Source organism: Cryptosporidium andersoni (genome assembly GCF_001865355.1).
Source record: "Cryptosporidium andersoni isolate 30847 chromosome Unknown contig_75, whole genome shotgun sequence".
NCBI lineage: Eukaryota > Apicomplexa > Conoidasida > Eucoccidiorida > Cryptosporidiidae > Cryptosporidium > Cryptosporidium andersoni.
This window is the reverse complement of record NW_027122876.1, coordinates 19,411-42,203: the sequence shown is the minus strand read 5'-3', so window position 1 is coordinate 42,203 and position 22,793 is coordinate 19,411. Positions and strand designations below refer to the sequence as shown.

General features: G+C 31.4%; 13 protein-coding genes across 13 annotated transcripts; 9 read left to right on the top strand and 4 right to left on the bottom strand.

Moving 5' to 3' along the window:
* Positions 1-149: 149 nt before the first annotated feature.
* Positions 150-2,285, top strand: cand_004090 (helicase associated domain-containing family protein; the record flags this gene model as incomplete). The annotated part of the gene is made up of 1 exon (XM_067210653.1): positions 150-2,285. The coding sequence occupies one exon, from the start codon at positions 150-152 to the stop codon at positions 2,283-2,285; it is 2,136 nt and encodes a 711-aa protein (XP_067067413.1).
* Positions 2,286-2,439: 154 nt separating this feature from the next.
* On the bottom strand, positions 2,440-4,461 carry cand_004080 (uncharacterized protein; the record flags this gene model as incomplete). The annotated part of the gene is made up of 1 exon (XM_067210652.1): positions 2,440-4,461. One exon carries the CDS (start codon positions 4,459-4,461, stop codon positions 2,440-2,442), a length of 2,022 nt encoding a protein of 673 aa, XP_067067412.1.
* Positions 4,462-4,666: 205 nt separating this feature from the next.
* cand_004070 (EF hand family protein) lies at positions 4,667-5,380 on the top strand (the record flags this gene model as incomplete). The annotated part of the gene is made up of 1 exon (XM_067210651.1): positions 4,667-5,380. The coding sequence occupies one exon, from the start codon at positions 4,667-4,669 to the stop codon at positions 5,378-5,380; it is 714 nt and encodes a 237-aa protein (XP_067067411.1).
* Positions 5,381-5,608: 228 nt separating this feature from the next.
* On the bottom strand, positions 5,609-6,958 carry cand_004060 (patatin-like phospholipase family protein; the record flags this gene model as incomplete). The annotated part of the gene is made up of 1 exon (XM_067210650.1): positions 5,609-6,958. One exon carries the CDS (start codon positions 6,956-6,958, stop codon positions 5,609-5,611), a length of 1,350 nt encoding a protein of 449 aa, XP_067067410.1.
* Positions 6,959-7,102: 144 nt separating this feature from the next.
* On the top strand, positions 7,103-7,435 carry cand_004050 (uncharacterized protein; the record flags this gene model as incomplete). The annotated part of the gene is made up of 1 exon (XM_067210649.1): positions 7,103-7,435. The coding sequence occupies one exon, from the start codon at positions 7,103-7,105 to the stop codon at positions 7,433-7,435; it is 333 nt and encodes a 110-aa protein (XP_067067409.1).
* A 648-nt stretch (positions 7,436-8,083) lies between these two features.
* cand_004040 (RNA recognition family protein) lies at positions 8,084-9,451 on the top strand (the record flags this gene model as incomplete). Its single annotated transcript, XM_067210648.1, has 1 exon — positions 8,084-9,451. The coding sequence occupies one exon, from the start codon at positions 8,084-8,086 to the stop codon at positions 9,449-9,451; it is 1,368 nt and encodes a 455-aa protein (XP_067067408.1).
* Positions 9,452-9,501: 50 nt separating this feature from the next.
* cand_004030 (uncharacterized protein) lies at positions 9,502-10,810 on the bottom strand (the record flags this gene model as incomplete). The annotated part of the gene is made up of 2 exons (XM_067210647.1): positions 9,502-10,646; positions 10,741-10,810. The coding sequence occupies 2 exons, from the start codon at positions 10,808-10,810 to the stop codon at positions 9,502-9,504; spliced, it is 1,215 nt and encodes a 404-aa protein (XP_067067407.1).
* Positions 10,811-10,964: 154 nt separating this feature from the next.
* On the top strand, positions 10,965-14,042 carry cand_004020 (CBF MAK21 family protein; the record flags this gene model as incomplete). The annotated part of the gene is made up of 1 exon (XM_067210646.1): positions 10,965-14,042. The coding sequence occupies one exon, from the start codon at positions 10,965-10,967 to the stop codon at positions 14,040-14,042; it is 3,078 nt and encodes a 1,025-aa protein (XP_067067406.1).
* Positions 14,043-14,429: 387 nt separating this feature from the next.
* On the top strand, positions 14,430-15,017 carry cand_004010 (uncharacterized protein; the record flags this gene model as incomplete). Its single annotated transcript, XM_067210645.1, has 1 exon — positions 14,430-15,017. One exon carries the CDS (start codon positions 14,430-14,432, stop codon positions 15,015-15,017), a length of 588 nt encoding a protein of 195 aa, XP_067067405.1.
* Positions 15,018-15,701: 684 nt separating this feature from the next.
* On the bottom strand, positions 15,702-16,925 carry cand_004000 (uncharacterized protein; the record flags this gene model as incomplete). Its single annotated transcript, XM_067210644.1, has 1 exon — positions 15,702-16,925. One exon carries the CDS (start codon positions 16,923-16,925, stop codon positions 15,702-15,704), a length of 1,224 nt encoding a protein of 407 aa, XP_067067404.1.
* A 541-nt stretch (positions 16,926-17,466) lies between these two features.
* On the top strand, positions 17,467-18,579 carry cand_003990 (LEM3 CDC50 family protein; the record flags this gene model as incomplete). The annotated part of the gene is made up of 1 exon (XM_067210643.1): positions 17,467-18,579. One exon carries the CDS (start codon positions 17,467-17,469, stop codon positions 18,577-18,579), a length of 1,113 nt encoding a protein of 370 aa, XP_067067403.1.
* A 313-nt stretch (positions 18,580-18,892) lies between these two features.
* cand_003980 (dynamin family protein) lies at positions 18,893-21,328 on the top strand (the record flags this gene model as incomplete). The annotated part of the gene is made up of 2 exons (XM_067210642.1): positions 18,893-18,928; positions 19,010-21,328. The coding sequence occupies 2 exons, from the start codon at positions 18,893-18,895 to the stop codon at positions 21,326-21,328; spliced, it is 2,355 nt and encodes a 784-aa protein (XP_067067402.1).
* A 732-nt stretch (positions 21,329-22,060) lies between these two features.
* cand_003970 (uncharacterized protein) lies at positions 22,061-22,774 on the top strand (the record flags this gene model as incomplete). Its single annotated transcript, XM_067210641.1, has 1 exon — positions 22,061-22,774. One exon carries the CDS (start codon positions 22,061-22,063, stop codon positions 22,772-22,774), a length of 714 nt encoding a protein of 237 aa, XP_067067401.1.
* Between the last annotated feature and the right edge of the window lie 19 nt (positions 22,775-22,793).

The following is a 22,793-nucleotide window of genomic DNA, read 5'->3' as shown; positions in this document are numbered from 1 at the left end:
CTTAATACTAATTGAACTTTTTATATAAGCTACCTACATGTAAAAATAAATCCCAAAGTAGAAAAAAAAATTCAAAGTACTACATGGCGCTATATTCTGTTTTGAATAGTCAGTTAATGACGATGGATGACAGATAAAAAAGAAGCAAAATGCCTAACATTGAACAATGCTTAAAAAAACCTAGAAAGTGCTTAGATTTAGAAGAAAAAGAAAAGGAAGGCTTAGAGAATAAGGGAAATTTGAACCATTGGAATGATAATAAGCCATTTAGTGATAGATATTATGAATTAAGGAAATTTCGTAAATCTTTACCGGCATGGTCAGAACGTAAGGCATTTTGTAAATTATTGAAGAAAAACCAAGTAGTAATTTTGGTTGGTGATACAGGAAGTGGTAAGACGACACAATGTCCACAGTTCATCTTAAAGTCAGGTATCCACAATAATCTGAAAATTGCTTGTACTCAGCCAAGGCGAATTGCTGCTATTAGTATTGCCGGACGTGTAGCTGAAGAGATGGATGTTTGTCTTGGGGAGGTAGTTGGTTATACTATTCGGTTTGAGGATAAAACAAGTAATAAGACTTTATTAAAATATGTAACAGATGGTATGCTATTAAGAGAGGCAATATATGATCGAAATTTATCTCAATATAGTGTTATTATACTAGACGAGGCACATGAAAGAACTTTATCAACAGATATTTTGATGGGATTCCTTAAGGAGTTAATAAAAAAGAGGAACTCTGAATCATCCTATCCTTTAAAGTTGGTTATTATGAGTGCAACTTTAGAATCTACAAAATTTAAAAATTATTTTCTAGATGCTCCTATATTTTCAATTCCAGGTAGGATGTTTCCTGTAGATATAATATATAATTTAGAGGCTACAGATAATTATTTAGATGCATCTATAGAGAAAGTTATTGAAATACACACTAAAGAGGCTCCAGGGGATATTTTACTTTTTCTAACTGGTGAAGATGAAATAGAACAAGCAAAAAGGGGTCTCGAACAATTAGCTAAACCTTTGGAAAATCGTTTTGGACCACTAATGATAGTTCCACTATATTCTTCTCTTCCTCCAATTCACCAGCAACTAATATTTTCACCATCTCCTGGTCCTTTATATGCAGGCGGTCCTATAGGTAGGAAGGTTGTAATAAGTACTAATATAGCCGAAACAAGTATAACAATAGATGGAATTGTATATGTAGTAGATCCAGGGTTTTCTAAGCAAAAAGTATATAATCCAAGGACTCAAGTTGACTCTTTATTAGTTTCACCTATTTCAAGATCCTCTGCAAAGCAAAGAGCTGGAAGAGCAGGTAGAACGAAATCTGGGAAATGTTTCAGATTATATACAAAGAGTGCATTTGAGAAAGAATTAATTGAACAAACCTATCCAGAAATCCTAAGAAGCAATTTGAGTCACATTGTACTAACTCTAAAATGTTTGGGGGTGGATGATTTAGTTCACTTTGATTTTATGGATCCTCCTGCCCCAGAGACTCTAATGAGGGCTTTAGAGCAGCTTTATTATTTGGAAGCATTGGATGATGAAGGAGAGTTAACTAATTTAGGAAAGATGATGTCAGAATTCCCAGTAGATCCACAATTAGCACGGATGCTTCTTAAGTCTAGTGAACATAAATGTGTTAGTGAGATATTGACTATTACTGCAATATTATCTGTTTCAAATATATTCTACAGACCTCGTGATAAATTAAGAGAGGCAGACGAAGCAAAGAACCGTTTTATCCATGCAGATGGTGATCATCTAACTTTATTGAATGTATTTAATGCCTATAAGGAGGCTCAGTTAAAATCTAAAGAGAAGTACTTTTGTCAAGATAATTATTTGAATATAAGAGCCCTTCAATCAGCTGATAATGTAAGATTACAACTTCAAAGAACTTTGGAAAAACATCACTTAAATGTCTTATATAATAATTCAGATGAAACACATTCCAATATTAGATTTGCTTTAACTCAAGGATTCTTTATGCAAGTAGCCTTATTGCAACGCTCAGGGCACTACTTAACAGTCAGAGATCACCAAGTAGTTGTCTTACATCCTAGTTGTGTTCTAGAAACTAGACCTGAGTGGGTTATTTATCATGAGTTCGTCTTAACATCTCGTAATTACATCCGAACTGTAACCAAGATCAAAGGAGAATGGTTACTAGATATAGCTGGAAATTATTATGATCCTGCAGAATTCCCAGATTCCGAAGCTAAGAAAAAGCTCAGTAGTCTTATTTCTAATAGAAAAAGATACTCATAGCTGTTTTAAATTTTGTTTTTAAAAAACTTTATTGTAAATTGTAAATACTTTTAGCTGTTTTAATATTAGTATTTGTACAATATTACAAAGTGCCAATACTTTTAGCTATTTTAATATTAAATTTTTGTACAATATATATTAAAGTCTCTGTAAGTTACTGGATTCCTGGATATCTTCTAATACCTGGGGGAGGAGGTGCTGTAACAGATGATGGTATACCAATATGAGATAATGGTGGAGGTGGTGGAGGTGGTGGAGGTATAACAGGGGAAGAATTCGAAGTAGTCTGATCTTGAATATTGTTAGGACCCATTCCTGATATAGATGAACTCGATGAAATTGTGGTACTTCTTGGGGGAATTGGAGGCACTCCAAGTGGAGTTGTTAGTGATGTCTTAGAGTTAGTAACTTGCATAAAAGAGGGATTAGAGGGAGATGAGGTAGAAGTAGTTATTGGATACGGTGGAGGTACTGCAGATGCCATAGCAGCTGGTGTGGACATATGTTTCTGGGTTATCTGAAGTGCTGAAGGTAACGGTATTGAAGTAGGTGGTGGTAGTATTGAATTAGATGATGATGGTGGTATTGAATTAGATAACGGTGGCGGTATTGAATTAGATAACGGTGGCGGTATTGGACTAGATAATGGCGGCGGTATTGGGTTAGATAATGGCGGCGGTATTGGGTTAGATGATGGTAGCGGTATTGAATTAGATGATGGTGGTGGTATTGAATTAGATGATGGTGGTGGTATTGAATTAGATGATGATGATGGTGGTATTGAATTAGATGATGGCGGTGGTATTGAATTAGATAATGGTGGTGGTATTGAATTAGATAATGGTGGTGGTATTGAATTAGATGATGGTAGTACTGGAGTATGTGGTGGTGATATTGAAGTAATTGGTGGCGCTTGAGATGATGGGACTGGAGCAGTTGATGACATTGTAGGAGGTATCATTGAAGTAGGATGTGATACTGAGGAAGGTGTGGGAGATGTTGCCAGAGGATGTACTAAAGAGTTCGACATTGAAGGAGGTGATGGTGAGACATACATAGATGAAGTTGGTTGTTTTGCAGTAGATTTTCTGAATTGGTCTTCAAAAGGTACAGCTTCTATACCTACTGAATCTCCCATATTGGGATGCCCAGTGTTAGATACTCCAGTTTGTCTAATAAATTGTTGAGATGAGGTTTCTGTACTCTGGATATTTGATACTTCTCCAAAAAAACTATCAGTCTCTACAGAGATATTTGGTTCTTCAGAATGATTTGATATATTTGTTAGTACTTCCCAATGCCCATCAGAATTCTCCTTAAAGAGAGTAACAATATCCTCACCACTTGAAATTGCCAAGATAGTACCTGTAACACTCCAAGAAACCCTCCATACGGGTGAATTAAAGTTTAAAATTTGCATACTTCGCCAACCCTGTACATCTGCATCTTGAGTCCAAATAACGGCTGTTTTATCATCTCCACATGAAACTATAGTGTCAGTTAATAAACCAACGCAAGGTCGCCATGCTACATCCCGAACCCATTCTGTATGAGCAACATCTAATGTATGCCCTATATCTGCTAATTCACCAGTTTGAGGATCTTGTTTCCAGATTCGAATTTGGTTATCACAACCACCAGATACAAGCCTGATCATTTGTTGAGATGCTGAAATGGCAGTATTATTTATTGCAGGGGCCCAAGATACAGCATTAGCTCCATTAGGATGCCCAAAGACATGTTTCTTAGTCCAATTGCGTATCTCAGAGTTATAGGAGCATACAGCTACAGTGCCATCAGCTACAGCACAAGCAAATTGTAAACCATATTCCCAGGGGCACCATGAGATACCATTAACAGAGGATGTGAAGTCATCACAAGAGTACACAGCTTCCCAGTGTCCACGATGAATTTCCTTCCAAACAATAACACGCTTATCGTAAGAACATGATGCTAGAACACTCCCAAATGTTGGATGTGCCCAGCATACTTGCCAAACAGGTCCTTCATGGCCCTTAAGCTCTACTAAAAAAGTTGGTTGATCTGTTGATACATCAAAAATTCTAATTGTATGATCTGAAGATGCTGTAGCTAGTCTCCTTCCATAATAGTCTAGCTGGGTATCATGTACTGGACCTGAGTGTCCAGTATCGAAGGTTCCAATAGCTTGGGCCATTATACTTGAAAATATTGAAGCTGAATTTCACGGGTTTTTTTCCGTTTCTACTTTTCTTCACTCTTCCTGCCCGTGGGGAAGCGTGTCATAGTTGGAAGAGCGCGGGAATACATCTATTACATCTTGTACAATCTGTGAATGAAAGTAGGAGATGAGGAAAAAATTGAATGCATAGGCTAATTATAATTCTATAAATACTAAGAGGATGTATAATGTAGGTATAAAGGGTTCCATAAAACATATTCAGTCTCATTCTTTAACAAAAGAGCAGTTAGAAGACGCAAATAATGTATTTGGAGTGTTTGATACCAATAAAGATGGATTTCTTGATCTTAGAGAGCTAAAAGCATGTTTAAGAGCATTAGGATTTCAGATAAAGAAGCGACAGATCATTTCTGTTGTAGAAAGTGCATTAGGGAACTCCAGATTTAGTGGGAGTTCAACTTCCTTAATGGATAATTCTGGTTGGTTTGAATCCTACCCTTTGACTCTTAATCTGGAAGACTTTTATACATTGTTATCATCTTTAATGAATGAAAGTGGTATATATGGTATTGGGGCCTTTTATAATAGTTCAGATTTGCAAGAGGTATCTATAGATTATGTTAGGCACATTTTTTCTATGTTTGATATTAACAAAACTGGTAAAATAAGCCTGAGGACTTTGAAACAACTAGTATCTCATATCTCAAAGGAATCACAAACACTTGGAATTAATTTTGGAAGAGTATCTCAAAATTTCAATTTATTTTCTGATGAAGAATTAACACAAATAGTTCAACAAATTGATCAAGACAATGATGGCTATTTGGACTTTCAAGACTTCTATAGAGTCTTTCAATACTATCACAATAGTATTCATGATTCAGTATCAGATATAACAGATAGTTCTATTGCAAGAAATTTTAAATCCCAATGAATTTCAAGATTCGAAAAGATTTCTATTAGTCAGATCTATAAAAAAATTAGTAATATACGCATAATTGACTAGTTTATTACTGCTTAAATTAGTATGTAGAGATTTTAATTTCCTTATAATCAATTATATATCTATATTTTGAGATTTAATCAGGTAATGTCATATTTGTTTAATATATCTATATTTCTAGATAATCAGATTCTAGTTGATAATTATAGGCTTGTTGAATTACCCCAAATTTGGTAATTTCAAAAGTGGATAATATCTTGTATTTGTTCGATTATAGTTCAAAATTTGGGTCTTATTGAGGATTCCAGCTTTCATTCCAGTTGAAATCCCTATCTTCATCATATTTTGCATTTTTGAACGATCAGACACATCCAAGGCAATGGTTGGCCAGTGCTGGAATTCATGCCAACCCATAGGATTAATAAAATGACGAAATGTAGTATTAGGAAACATCTCTATAGCCTCTTGCAACTTTGAAAAACCTCTTATGTTATAATGTAAAATATCAAAGGCTCTATTTATAAGACCTCGTATATCCATATTATTATAAGGGAATGGGAACCATCTCGGACGTAGGGGTTGTGTTTCAATATAATCAACTATAACCTTGTCACTAGTGACATTTCTAAATTCCATGCAATGAATAATTGCATCTTTTAAATTAGCATTAGCTCTAATTCCCCCATCCATAAAATAACTCCCATTTATATATACAGGTTGGTATACCAAAGGATAGGCTAAACTTGCAAAAACTGCATCTAACAGTTCCTCTCCTGTACTATTCCAACCAAACCAGCTACGTGATAATCCATCTTCTAACCTTGCAGCTGTTATAACAATAGATTTATTAGTAACCTTAAGTTTAGGTGGAACATAATTCTCTAATCTTCTTTTAGATCCAATTATACTGCATAGATAGTGAAATACAGCATCAGGATCAATAAATTTTTTTAGTATCATTTTAAACCATTTGCCAATATTTTTGGAAATGGGTAATTGACAATCAGAGAGTGTATATTGAGGAGCATACCACCAATATCCCCAAAGTTTCTCGGACCACTCATCAGCTGACTCAAAAAACAGTGATATATATGCTCCAATGGCTCCTACACTAACTCCGGATACTACATCCCAATCTATGGTTTTACCAGAAGTTTTATAACGAGTAATCAGCCCTTTTACTACAGCAGCTTCCCAGGCTCCTCTGTTAGATCCTCCGCTCAACACAAGGGCATAGCACTTCTCAGGATCTTTATCTTCCAGGATACCATCATGTATATTCAAAGATTCCCGTATTAAAGTGTTAATTTTCAAGGCGAGCTCTTCAGAAAATATATCTGGATAACTCTGAGTTATCAAATATGGTGGATATACAGCCCATAGAGCCTGATATTTATCCAGATCCTCTTCACTAGTATGCTGTGGAAGGACTTCTCTCAAAATAGATTTTAAGAGCTCACTATTTTGGAGACTTAGTGGATAAACAGGCTGAGAACTCCATGGTAAAAATTCTAAACATGTAAGAAGGTGATTACCTAAGAAGATTAGTACTAAGATCAAAAACCTCATAGTGCATTTGTAATATTACAAAAAACTAGTATTCCAAGATACTACCCGCCAAAGTTATAACATATAGAATATTCTCACTTTCTACTCTTAATTTGATCTTCAGAGTAACAGCTAAGAAATTATCTCTATAACATATAAAATATTATGTCTGGATCAGAATGGATGAAATGCAGTAACACAACTATTAGGGTTGGACCTCAATACCAAGCTGTAATACCGGATCTAATCTCAGGCATAGGAAAAGACCACAGACAAACAGATAATGTAAAACCAAGGAATATTAACTCTGATAAAAGGAATTTACAATGTACAGATAATGATGAGAGTCTGCCTCATAAAGATGAAAAAAAGGCTATACCTTCGACAAATATACGGATTATAAAGCTAAAGACACGTTCAAATAGTGACAAGGATTATAATGAACAGAAAGTAACTAATAAATGTACTAAGATGAATAAAAATGAGGTAAGCGAATAATCTTGCTAGTAATATTGGCTATCTCACTTTACTATGATACATACTCTACATACAGATGAAAATAAAGAAATTAAAAATTCAGTAGTAGGAAACTTGCTCTATTTTCACTTCGATGTGCTATAATCTTTATTTGTATTAATTTACATTTAGGTAATATATGTGTAGATAAGATAAATGATGGAAATTGGGTTCTTGACATTTCGTTAAATAATAGAATTATTATTGTTACTTGATGTAGTCAGATCTTTATCCTATCTCATGTAGGAATTCAATAAGTTCCAGAAGATTATTTATAACATATATTCATCTTCATTTGTATATAGAGCTAGTAATAATAGTAGTTTTACATATAGATAGTATTATTAAAACCTGAAATCAAGAAATATAATCCCAAAGTATTAAGTAGGTAAAGTTTGAATGCTGCAGACGTGTGGCGCCATAATAGGTACCGAGTTGAGACGCGCCTTGGGGAATTAGAATAAATACTTAAATAATCTATTTGTTTACATTATATATACAACTAGGTGTGAGTAAATTGTTATCTAAACGAGATTTCAAACAAAAACTTGGGTTTTGTACTTTAGAAATTAAGGACTATCACTCTGATAGTGATTCTGCAGTAAAAAAGACTCCCTTAACAACGTAAATATGACAAGTAGCAATACTGAAGGTGAGCTTTGCAAATCAAGAATAACTCGTTGGGCAGACGTAGAAGCTGAAGAAGATGATTTAGATATGCCAATACCAAATACAAGGTGTGAAGTTGATAAGAGTTCTAATATAGGAGAACTTCCTGTGAATATAGATAAGAGTAGATCTGACAATAATCGTAGAAGGTACAAAACTACTCAAAATAAAATAGAACATAATAGCAAAAAGAATTTACTAAATTTACCTAAAGATCCTCCATTTATTTTAAGACTTGCAAATTTAGACTACAATCTGCAGCAAAGCGATATAGTAGACTTTTTTAAATCTCATAATATTGAAACTACTACCGTCAAACTTTCAACAAAAAATGGAAATAATGATGGGACAGCAATTGTTGAATTTGGAAATTATGAAGATCTTGAAACTACTGCTAATCAGTATGATGGTTTTGTAATTGGATCTAGAAGTATCCGTGTAACTACTGCTTGGACAAGAAATAAATTGGGAGAACGTCATAACCGTGGAAATAATACAGGAAATAATACGTTGATACAATCTGGAATATCATCTGCATCTAGGGGCCAGAGAGATAATAGGAATCATACCCAATCTCGCCGTGAATTATCTCCTGATTTTACAATTGTACGTAAGAATGTAAAAAATGAGAATGCAAAGAATAATACATTTCCTGAAGAGCCGAAAAAGGATGTCAATACACCTTCAATAGAATCTAATACTGGAGTCACTACAAAAGATCAAGGTGAACGCCCAAAACTTAATCTAAAACCAAGATCTAAGCCACTTGAAAATGGAAATAATATAGTTGAAGTATACAATGAAGCAAAATCACGAATATTTGGATCTGCAAGACCTGTTCAACAAAATATTGAGTTAAAAAGAAAGTCTGAAATCCAATCCGGAGTTCAACCAACCTCTGAAGGCAAGACAGGTACCAGTAATTATCAAAAACAAGTAGCAAATCCTCAACCTTCTAATGAAAGGAGATGGGGTTTTAATAATCAAAAAGACAAGGGAAGATACAATAAAGGATATGGAGATATATATTCACGAGACTCACAACATTCTAAATCTAAAAATCAAAAGGGAAATGATAATCAGGATGTAGATCGCAGTATGGCTCTATCTAATACTAATCTGACAGACAGCACACCTAAAGAAGTTAGTTATAATCACCAATCTAATAAAAGTGAGGTAGAGTCTAGACGTACAAAATACAACTCAATAAATAATAATCGCCACACAAACCAAGGATCCAAGTGGTCTGGAAGTAAAAATAGAAATGACTCTGCTAATAAAGGACATGTAGAAACAAGAAATAGGTTTGCTGCACTAGATGAGAGTTAGTTGCATTGTGATAGTATTGTTAGTAAACATAATTAGCTACTAACTACAAGTTAATTATGATTCTCACTTAATAAATAGCAACTGGCAGCTTTAACAACTCCTGTAACACGTAAACGAATCTTTCCTGACTTGTTATCTATTGTGGACTGTTTGCGACGAAAACAAATGTGGAATACTCCTACATTATTCACTAAAACTATTAAAATAATCAGCCAGCCGATAAAAACAACTAAAGACATTGATTGACCAATGTTATGAACTTCACGTGTAAATTTACTTGCTGCCTCAATATGAAGAACTGTTGCACTTTTATAATTTGAAATCTCTATATTTGAACAGATACTAATAAGGGATTCTCTTGCAAACTCCAAATTATTGAAAGTTCCACCTTCTAGTCTACCAGACTGTATATTATAAGTATAGTAACCTTGAGGAATTGCTCGATCAGACCAAGATAAAATAGTTTTAATAATACTACGAAAAGTAAAATCTTCCATGTTGATCCTTGTCAAACGGAGTAAATAAATAGTTGCATCTCCGAATCTCATTACATTCCATGATAAGTTTCTTGGGAAGCCATCATATAAATAGGATAAATAAGGGCTATATAAACCTACTTTTATTACCATACTCTTTTCTATCTTAATATGATGGAACATCCATAATTCTAGAAAGTCCATATTATCACGTCCTGAAAAAGTTAAGGGAGTCCTAATTTCCTGTTTATTATTACATTGACTTGTTCCTAAAAGATAAACTCCATAAAGGCGTTGGGCCATAAAATCAGTGTTGTGACATGAATAACTAACTTCAGAAGTATCAAAACAAAAACATTTCATTCCACATCTTCTAATTAAAGCTTTTGAATAGCCAGTATACCCTTGAGATCGCAATAAAATATAAACATCTGTTTTGTTAGAAGACATTATTTCCTCAAGCATTAGAAAATCTTGATTTCTAAGACTATTCACTAAAGAATCCTCATTAGGGTCCAATGTACACAACATAATAGAAGGAGCCTCAAAATAAGGTTGCATACTTGTAGAAGCGATCATAGTTACGAACCACCCTGTTTTAGAAAAAATCAAAAGCAATAGTATAACAAGTATATATAAGGGAATCCATACAGCTAGACGAACACAAAGAGCAAACTTCTCAGCTCTTCTACCTTCTTTTGAGAACCCAAAAGAACCATCTGTATAAAGAAAATTAACAATATTGTATTAATTTAACGTGACAATATACAAGGTGGTAGGGATGACATTGTAAAATTGTAAGCTAAAACTTACGTGGTACTATAGAGTTACAGAATGATGTCATTAGACCATATATAGTGGAAGATAAGTAGCTTACTGACATCAAATATCAGTAGGTTACATTTCATACTACGGAAGTAATCCACTATACCACTAAAACCTAGATATAATCTTTTTTGAAAGCGCCATCATTATGGCGCGTTTGTCAATTACAGTATAAAACAAATATGGATCTGCCTTAAAAACTTTTGTAAATTATGAATGAATTAAGTAGAGGAATAGCTAGATATGGTTCTAGACAGAAAAATAGTCATAAATTTAGGCCTCCAGAATTACATGTGTCTTCTCTGCAATGTATTCAAGTAAATGGATGTAGAAACATTGTAGATATCAGAAAACTTGTTAAACGAAAGTGGATAAAAAGGCTCTCAGAGCAGGTTTGGTATGATAATAATACTAAAGATACTATTGGCAAGGATGTATGGTTAGAGTTTGAGTATGTGATGTCAGGAGTATCTAAAAAGTTATTACTAAATGATCTTATGGAAGTAGGTAAAGCCTTGATAGATGAATTGAGAACTATATATAGAAAAACTCATTCATCAGATAAGGACCAGTCCTGGCTTTGGAATTTGGCAGATAGCCCAAAGACTACATTAAAAGATAAAGTTGAATCATGCTGTGCTATAATTCAACAGAATGTAATATTAGGATCTTTTGAATTAGAACAGCTACTAAATTTGGCTGGTCAAATATCACATAAATCTGGGTTTTTGAAAACACTAGATACAATATTAACCATAATTCTAAATAAAGATATTTTTCCTCAAACACGAGAACTTGTATCTATTTGTAATCAAAAAAAAGTAGTAAACTTTTTAATTAATATTTCAGATAATTTAAAAGTATCAAAAGAATCAACCACATTAAAAATTCCATTATTTGAATTTCTTCAAATTTACTTCGAAGATTATTTAAAAAATTGGCTAGCGAAATTTATACAGATTATTATAAGATCTGTAGATGACCCCCTATGGACCATTAGAAAAAAAATTTTGGTAATGATTTTTCATATTGCAAAAAATATCAAAGAACAACGTATTACTCTAATCTATACCTTAATACATAAATTTGGTGATAAAGAAGACAAGATAGCCTCATTTTCTACTTATTTACTGGGTTCTATGTTACAAAGTAGAAAAGGTGCAGATTTACTATATATAATAGTCAATTGCTTATCTGATCACATATGTAGATCCTTGGAAACTTTTTCTAAAATTTTGGGCTCACATTCTGCAATATCACATCAAAATAATCCTGTATTTAGAGAGGTTTATCGCTTGACTCTATTTGCCTCAGAAATCAAATTAAATAGAAGCTATAATTTTTTTGCTTTAGGTAATGAGTATAAGTTTAATAAAGATCAAAACTTAAATTGGAATTTAAATAATGACTTAACTCCTCCAATAATTGTACTTCGTATTTGCTTGACAACTCTGAAGATTATTGTTGCACCAAAACTTTCTATAAAAAATAAGAGAAATAGAACTAATATTAAAAAACATGAACTTCCTTCTTCTAATTTCAGTCTGTCAGTTGGACAACCGATGTACCGTTTATTAAGAGTTGCATTAAATGGCATAAATAGATCTTTACCATATGCAGAATCACAGATAAGAATTTTAAGAAATAGATCAGTGTCTAAGGGGTTATCTCAAAATTTTAATGAAATTGATACAATATTCGGAGATTTTGAAAACGAATATATTCCAAAGCTGTACTATATATGTCATACTATAGAATGTGCATCTATCCGTATAGTTATTCTTGGAGTCATGTATAGAATATTAAAAACACTAAATATCCTTGGAGATCGTTATTATCGTTTATTTTATTCACAATTATTATATATACCTATATATTCTGCAAAAAATAAAAAATTACTTGTTGCTTTAACATGGAGAGTTATAAATGAGGATTGTAATTGTAATGGGAAGCGTGCCTTATCTATAATTAAACGAGCCTTCCAGGTTTCAATACAAAATTTTGATGTTTCAATGGTTTTATCATTTTTAGTTATCCTGGTAAATATTATACTATATAGTAATTTAGAAGATATTACTTCTATACATAAGAAAGAAAAAAAAGAAGGAAGTGAATTGCTTATTGATGAAAATAATTTGGACAAAAGTGAAGTAGATAATTTAAAGTCATCATCATTAGTATTTAAATCTGTTATTACAAAAACTGATTTTGAACTTCTTCAGGAAGATGAAGAAGAGCACTTTATTGATTTATTAGATAGTGAAAATGATAACTTTAAAGAGACTAATAAGAGAAGTGAACAATTAATAAAAACTAGTAAGGTTAAACATAACTTGGCATATTGTCCTATAAAAAGAGAACCACTTTATTCAAATGCAATAAACTCACATTTCTGGGAACTGGAGCTAATGAGATCTCATTTTCATCCTCTAATAGCTGATATAGCTAGAAAATGTTTAATAATATGTAATGATGGACTGCAAATAAATCATGAAAATAAGGTGATATTACAAAATATATCAAAGACACTAATGCAACTCAAATTTCCAAAGAAGTCCTTAGCAACAGATTCAGACAATATATTACCAAAAATATTTGAAATAACATCCTTACCTTTATTTCTTCAGATACTAAGTTATAATCCAGTAGATATCAATTTGTTATTAATGAAAGATTTTAAAGAAAGCAATTCAAATAGTATGACTCAAAAAAATACAAGAATAAATGAATTTAAAAAGTGGGATAACGAAATTCCTATGCATCTTTATTTCTACAAACATTTTTTCCAAGATCCTGTTGTTATCCAAAGGTCACTATTAAAAGAAAAAAATCAATTGAATGATGACTATGATGATTTCCAAATAGAAGGTGATGATGACGGTGGTAAAAAGAAATCATCATACTACGATGATGAGGATCAAATCATTGATTCACTAATTGAGAATATGATTGGAGTTGATGATGATGAAGTTGATGAAGTTGATGAATTAGATGAAATTGATGATGATGAAGTTGATGAATTAGATGAAATTGATGATGATGAAGTTGATAACCAAGATTTTAGTTTAGATGACAATGGAGGGTTTGGAGTAAATGGGGAAATTTCAGATGAGACAGATAGTGGTCATTTTTTGAGAGGCAAAATTGGTGACTTGAAATTAAATAGTACAAGTGTCAATAAGACTGACATATTACCAAAAAGCTCTAATAAAAAAAAGAGATTTCCAAAGCCTAGGGACTTGCAAACTTATTTTATTGATGCAGGTGAGATGGAAAAATATTTATCATAGATTAAATTAATAATGTAATGGATACTTTTAAAAGTAAGATCATATTTTAAATTATGCCAATATTATTATGGTTATATGTAAAAATTGTCTATTGATGAGACTCTTATCTTTACATAACACGACTTACTTTAAGCTAAATGTGTTTTAAATCATATAATGTAATCTAGGGAGAAGTTAAAAACTCTAATATTTAGTACTTTATGTTTTTTTCCGTAACTTTCGGCATCATTCTATAATTCAACATACACTGTGCATCATACCGCCTATTTTTTAGATTTTACTATTAAAAGTTGCCTGAATTCTGAATACTTGGATCTTTTATGTAATAGTTAATAAATAAAGGCGAATCCTATATATAGAGATATTTCACCAAATATATGGAAAAAAATGTATCCATCTGAGAAGGGTAATTATAAAGAGGAACAGCTTTGTAAGAAAAAATCTGGAGAAAGCTTCAATTTTTCAAGAAATATAGATATAGATCTTTATAAATATCTGTGTATTGTACTAATTTCATCCTTTTGTGGTATTTTGCAGGACTTTGGTATGAAAGTTGAAGATGACAAAAAACTTTTAATCACAGCTATTAATACAGGGGACATTTTTACAGTAATACAGTATACTACATTGATGCATAGTAAATTATCTTCTAATATTCTCTTAAATAGGATAAGTGCAGCTAGAAATAGTTCATCATATTCTATAGATAGTAAAATACAAGATATGAATGAAATAGTAAAAACAATGAATGAGATGGATATTGATGAGTGCGCCGAAATGAATAAATCATTGCAAAGTAACACAGACCAAATATACTCGTCCTTCGAGACTATAATTAGTACTGAAGTAAATACATCTAACTTAGTAATAGCTCCCACAAATAAGAAGTTTTCAGTTCCTCCCTTAAGAATAGAATGTGTTGGTCCTGGTTCCTGGAATAGAGCACAATTACCTGAAGAGTATCCAAAAGACTGAATATGTATATTAAAATATAAACTATTCAAAAATTTTATAATAAACTTTATATTTGTTTTATGTCTTAACTTTCGTTAATACTTTCTTAAAGTTTATGTTACAATTATTACTAAGAATGAAACAAAATTCATTATTTAGTAAATCTCTAATTCTTGATTGACTCAAACTCAAAAATAAACTAAATAGTAATAATTCTTTTCCATTATAAAAGATAGAATATTACTAAAGGTAAAGATATTAACTGACTTCGAATAGTAAATATTTTAATAATATGTTTTATAATCATTAAAAACCTTTGCAATCTATTTTCTTTTTTTAGAAAGAGTTTTATTGGATAATTCTACTTATAAATCATAGAAATTTAGCTTAATAAAATTCTAATAGATGCTATTGCTATCAATATTACACTGGAAATACTTCTCAAATATTAAGGTTGTTAGAAAGTATCTGAAGCTCATCAAATAAACTATATGTAAAACACTACGTTTTATATATCACTTCATATTATTGTATATCTCGAGGTGTCTTTCTACTTAATAATTTCTTGTGTTATTTTTTAATTATACAAAGTATAAAAAGATAATTTATTACTTTAAATAATTAGGAAATACCAATCATATTATCAACAGGTAATATCTAACTATAAATATAAATATTATTGTAAAACTGATCAATGATTAATTTTCAACTTGTAGAACTACCAGAACTACAAATATTAGATGTAGATGGACTTGTCAAAATTTCATCAGGATTAAGCTCTAATTTTTTATCTCCTAATCCTTTAATATTGTCTTCTATTATAATATTAGATAATATTTCACTTTTTTCTATATAAACTGGAGATTTGATAAGTGATTTTTCATTAAAGTTTAAATTGTCTTTATTTTGGGAGCCATAATATACTAAATTTCTCAAACTCTTATTGGTTGTAGTATATGAAAACGAGAGAAATCTTGTTAGAAGATTACCTAATTGATGATGATACTTATTAGAATGGCGTGTAGATGGCTCAGATTGTTTTGAATTTAAATATTCCTTCCTATTAGGAATATTAGGAATGGTTTGTGAAGTAACACGGCAAGGTTCTACCTTTAATATCTGTTCAATAGCTGGAGATAGGACTGATTCACTACTTACTTGACTTCGATAGTACTTGAGAAGAGTTCTAATATGTTCTAATTCTTCATTATATTGTGCTACTCGTAATTTTGATATTATTAACTGATTTTCAATATTAGATAATTCTTTTTTGTATAGCTCATTTTCTAAATATAATTTTTGCACTGTTTTAATAGACTTACATAATGCAGAACGATATTTTGTAGATGAAGATACTGATTCACTTAGCTGTTTTTCTAAATAATACTTTTGACAATTTAAATTATCATTCTCTTTTTTTATATATGAAATATCAGATTCTAATACTGAACATCTATTTACTAGTAACTCACTAGTATTCAATAGTTGTTCAAAATTTGATTGGCAATCATCTAAGACAAGTATTGACTTCAAAATAGTTGACACAATCATATCTAAATTATCATTCAATAATTGATTTATACCAAACAAAAGTCTTAACTTTACTTTGTATGCTGATTCATCTTTTAAATTTCCAAACATCATATTATCATTATTTTTAGATGTTAAATTATGGTTATCATTCCAAATCAAGTCCATATTAATAGATATGCTTGAGCATCCTTTTAATGAGATCTCAACTTGTCTACAGACTTTTTTAAGTGTCTCCTTTACCTTACATAATGTTGTAAATGTCTTCTTTGCTTGGTTATAATGATCTTGTTTATCTAAATAGTTTGGCAATAAAACACCAGCCAAATCCTTTTGGTAGTCATATCCATGTTCTTCAATAGTAGCTGCTTGTAATAAGTCACTACTTAAAATGGGCATTCCTCTTATTTATTCTTCAAGTCTGCAAATTTGTTTGTCTTTGTGTAAATTTGCAGGTTATTCTATCAATTTAAGTTGGGATTATAGGTTAAGTCTTAAATGTCTAACAAAACTTCTTTACGAGGTTGTACTCGATGTTGAAGAGTCTCATATTGGTGTAATAAATATAAATTAGGAAAAGTACTCACTAATTATTTTAATATTTACCTTGAGAAGTTAATAGTTATACAATATTCTGAAAGTAATTATTATATTTTAAGAATAGGTACCCATCTTATTCTGTCAAATATAAACCTATTAAAATTTTAAAAGATAAATTTTGATAGCTATGAGAAATGTAAAAATATATATTCTGTATATATAATGTAATATAAGGTTGTATTCTTACTTAATAAATTTTAGGTATAATTTTAGGGTAATAGAAGTCACAAATATAATATAAATATATTTTTGGCACGAGCGCTAAAGTAATAAAGGAAATTTTAGAATTGCATAGCTAGTTGTGAGGCTTTGCTAACAAAAAACCTTTTTACATATATTAATGAGGGCAGCTTCATTTGAAATAGAAGAACAAGTAATTACTGATGAGAAATTAAGATCTAGAAGTTCTGGTTTTCAAAATGCAGGAATACAAGCAGACAAGGCGGAAACAACTGAGAGGGTAACAACAAAGAAAAAGAAATTTATTGATCGCTTCAAACAACAGGAATTAGGTGGATGGCAACCTGCAGTAACATCTAGATTTGTAATTTTGTTCTTTTTAATATGTGGTGTAGTTTTTATAATAATTGGGAGTATTTTACTTTCGATTTCTAATAGTACAATAGAATGTTCAATAGAATATGGAGATCCTCCAGATACTTCTAAAACTCATATTACTACAGTACAAATTACAGCAGAATCTTGCAACCCCTCAAAAATATCAGGAAAACCAATCGATTTTATAAATGGAGAATTATATCTTTATTATTCTTTAACAAATTTCTATCAAAATCACAGAAGATATCTAACAAGTAGAAGTAATCTACAACTTAGTGGTGAAGTATTTACAAAACCATCAGAATTAAGTTCATGTGAACCATTAATTACAGATAAGAATGGTTCAATATTATCACCGTGTGGCTTAGTTGCATGGAGCGTATTTAATGATACTTATACAGTTGTGGATGGAAATGGTGAACTAATACAATTAGATGAATCTACCGAAACAATAACTTTATTAATAGATCGTGAAAGTAAATTTAAGAATCCTTCTAGTAGTGAAGTAGAGGGTAAAAATATTAATCAATGGTTACCTGAAGATATATTTCCAGGTAAAGTAGAAAATGGTCACTTTATAGTTTGGATGAGGACTGCAGCCCTTCCTTCTTTTAAAAAAATATATGCAAAATTTGTTACATCAAAACCTGTTAAACTTCCATTAACAGTTCATATATCAAATAGATATCCTGTAAAAGGTTTTGAAGGAACTAAAGGGATTGTTGTGTCACAAATTACATGGACTGGTGGTAAGAATCCATTTATAGGTATTGTGTATATTGTAATAGGATCTATATGTTGTCTCTTGGCAATGATATTTATGATTAGAAACTATATATCACCAAGAATATTGGGGGATATTCGTTATCTCTATTGGGTTCGAAGTAATAAATAACTTTATTAGATTGGGAAATTTCATTTATAGGACATTCTCTATATAGTTTGTACATGTTTCTCATATATTATTTATTTAAGACTTAAAAATAGAAAGAACCTTAGTTTATAGTAAATGATAAGTCTTTACCTTTTTTAAAGAGTAAGGAATTTTATTTAAGACTTCATTTAGAACTTCTTAGAGTGTTGGGAAAAGGTGGGGGGGGGGGCGACCTGGAATTCCCGTGTGTTTATACGTCTACCTAACTCAAAATTAATCTTTGCTGAAATAGGCAAAAAAAAGGCCTTTAAGAATTGGATACTGAGAGTCTCCAATGTATCAGAATTTGAGAAAGTTGATAAGTTTGGTGGTAAGCTATCTTTTAATTTTATTTATTAATATCCAATGTCATCATGCAATTCTTATTATATCCCTTTGATTAAAATTTCAGGATGAGCTTCGTGATGTTGGCCTACAACAGTATATTAATCTACCACGCATATGTGTCGTAGGAACTCAAAGCTCAGGAAAATCGAGTGTACTTGAGTCTGTTGTAGGTTTTGACTTCCTACCTAGGGGTGAAGGAATTGTTACAAGGCGTCCAGTAGAGATGCGCTTAGTTCATATTTCTAGCAGATCAGGTTTGGATGAATCATTTGTAATATTTGAAAGTGATAAAACCCGTAAATTCACTGATTTTGAGCAAGTTAGACAAGAAATAGATAGGCTTACAGATGAAGTTGCTGGGCGCAATAAGGGTATAGTAGATGATCCAATTGTCCTCACGATTTATGGAACTCAATGTCCAGATCTAACATTAATAGATCTCCCTGGTATTACACGTGTACCTTTGAAAGGAAGTGATCAATGTGACAATATTGAACAACTAACTAGGGATATGGCAATACGTTATGCTCGTGATCCTAGAACAATAATCTTAGCAGTAATTCCAGCTAATGCTGATATGTCAACCTCAGATGCTTTACAACTTTCACGTCGTGTAGATCCTAAGGGTATTAGGACAATTGGTGTTATTACTAAAATTGATTTAATGGATAGAGGTACAGATGCTTCTCGAATGCTTCATGGAGAAGATGTCCCACTAAGGTTAGGATATATTGGTGTTAAAAACCGTAGTTCAGCAGATTTAAAAATTGGTAAAACTATAAAGGAGGCTTTAGAAGATGAAATGGAATTTTTTACTTCACATCCAATATATAGAGCATTAACTCCTGAATTATTAGGCACAAAGAATTTAGTGACGAAATTAACAAAAGTCTTATTTAGACATATTAAAACATTTCTTCCAGATATTAAACGTGAAATTAACGGACGTGTAAGAGCAATATCCTTACGTATAGAAGAATTTGGACAAGGAGTTCCTATCGAGAGTGGTGATAGAGCACAACTAATGTGGGCTATGATTACAGACTATTGTGAGATGATAAAGAATACAATTCGGGGTAAATATGACAAGAGGTTACAGACATATTTTGATGGGCATACTGATCATATTACAAGTGGATCTCAGATTCGTGTAATATTTAATGAATTATTAGATGACTACTCTGAAAAAGATGTAACTTCAGAATTATCTGATTATGATATAGATTCTGCTATTAGGATGCATGAAGGAGATTCAATGCCTGGTTTCCCATCACCAGATATGTTTGAATATTTGATTCTTCCTCATTTAAGGAAAATCCAAGCTCCAGTAATGGATTGTTTGGATAGAGTTACTACATCACTTGAGATTGTCAGTCAAAAAATTGCTCATAGAGTATTTATTAGATTTCCTAAACTTGCAGAACAAATTTTAGAACGTAGTCAAGATATATTATTAAAACAAAAAGAAAATACAAAAACCATTTTAGAACAGCTTGTAGAAGCTGAAACAGGTTATCTATTTACAAATGATTCTACATACCTTATAGAGCATGGTAGTGTAATAAATAGCAATGAACAAACTCAAACTGGATTAAGTAAAAATGGAAGTTTGACAAATGAACATAGCTCAATTCCTCCTGGGCATGATGTACAATCTATAAAGGAACCTCCTAGAACTGCTCAACATATTCTTAATCAAGTCCAGCAAACTGTAGGTAATGTAACAAATAGTTTAACTACAAATTTATGGGTTGGAGATGGATTTCAAGGGAAAGATAAACGAAAAACTCGCTATTCTCAAGTATTTTTACGTGAAATACGTAAAAGGTTAGATTCTTATTTTGCAATTGTTGTAAGAAATATTAGAGATTCTGTACCTAAAATTATTGGACATTTTCTTGTAAGACAAATTATGGATAAATTACAATTTGAACTTTATAATGAATTTAATAAAGCTGAATGTTTATCGGATCTTCTAAGTGAACCAAGTCATGTGGTTGAAGAACGTAAGGCCTTACTTAGTCAACTAAATACTTTAAAAAAAGCTTCACAGGTATTACAACGAGATCCAAATATTATAGCTTTAAATTCTGCAGATTTTGATGATCAATATGACAATGATCTACAACAATTTCAAAATAATGTTGCTCAGAGAATGAATTCCCAACAAGGAGTACGTCAACAATTAAATATTCAAAATACCCCTAATACTGTAAACCAAAGACCCATATCATCACAAAATTTATCTAATTCTAGTAATAGTTATCAGTCTAACCAATTTACTCCTGGGAATCCTGTACAATCTTCATCTAAAGTTGCTCTTTTTGCATCAGCCCCAAACCAAAAACAACCACAAAAAGATCCTCTATTTGCAAATTTATAAACAACTTGTTGTTAATGACATCTTCAGATGTAGAAACTTTTTCAGATCTATACTTTATTTATCCTGATCAATTTAATATAAGATATGTACGTTAATAACCCTAACAATTCTTAGTTATCTGTCTTATATATTAATTAAAAGATATTTCAAAGTGATTTAATAGAGTGGAAAGTGAGCTTCTTCTCACTATTTAGTTGCAACCTCAATTTCTATAACAAAGTTATCTTTATATTAAGAAATATAACAGAACACACTATTAAGTGTTAATATGTATAGACAATATTTAGGACATCAGATTGTAAATATTCTAACTGAGTCGGTGCTAAGTGTGAGATGAGTTATTATCAGTATTTGGGCGGGTAAACAAATTTATATTTTAATTCAGATTGTTTTAGTAATAATTCACTACATTATAACCTGATATACTGGATATTTCCCCTAAATAATTCAAATATTTTAAATAATATAGGCAATGTATCATTCTAGATAGGTAGAGAGTATTGGTATTAGTACTATAATTACAAGTAGTGATGTAAATTATAGGATTCTTGATATACTACACCTATGGCGCCTCTTTAAAGTTTTATTTACCTTCAATGTTCGTGAAGTCTAATTTTTATTCTATTAAGTAATAATATTGTACAATATGGGGGAGTCACTAAAAAAATTATTATTAAGCGCCTACAAGAACTCTAAAAGTTCTATGCAAGGAGTTGCATAATATTTTTGTTAATGTGGTGGTTACTAGTAGTTTCAGTTGTTTTTATATTACTAAGTATTATAATATACTATTCATATAGGGCTGTGGGGACATCTCCTATACAGGATGCTTTTTTAAGAGATGCTTTCACTGCTTCCGGAAAATTATGCTTTCCAAAAAAAGACTTAAGGTTATATTGTCAATACCGTGAAGAAGTTGCACCTATGGAATGTTCTATAGAAGAATTTCAATTACGTTTAAGAGCTGCATCTCCTGAACTAGTGATAGAGATGAAGAAATCATTACTAAGAAGTGCTATGAGAATACAAGAAAGTTATGGTAGAATATACAATGAATACATTGGCCATATGCAACTATATAAGAAGCTTTTATTGTCTCCAGCTCAATGGAGTTATATAGAAAACACAATGGAAGAATTAAAAGATATAGTTCAATTTATTAGAGAGGAGGCGAATTTTATACAGGAAAATTGGGGTGAGGCAATATATATGGAAGCAAGGAAGCTTAATGAAATAAGAAGGAAACAAGAGGAAATTAAGATATTGAGAGAGAGACAGATTAAAGAGAAGGAGATGATATTAAAAAAAGCCAAAGAACAGGAATTAGTTGATGATCAAAGAGCAAGCGAGAAAGCTAAAGAACTTCTTAAAGAGTGCTCTTTGGAAGAAGCAAAGAATGCGAAGTTAAGAAGTTCAGGTATGACTCAAAGGAAGAATAAACGTTAGATATTCTAAATATTATAAT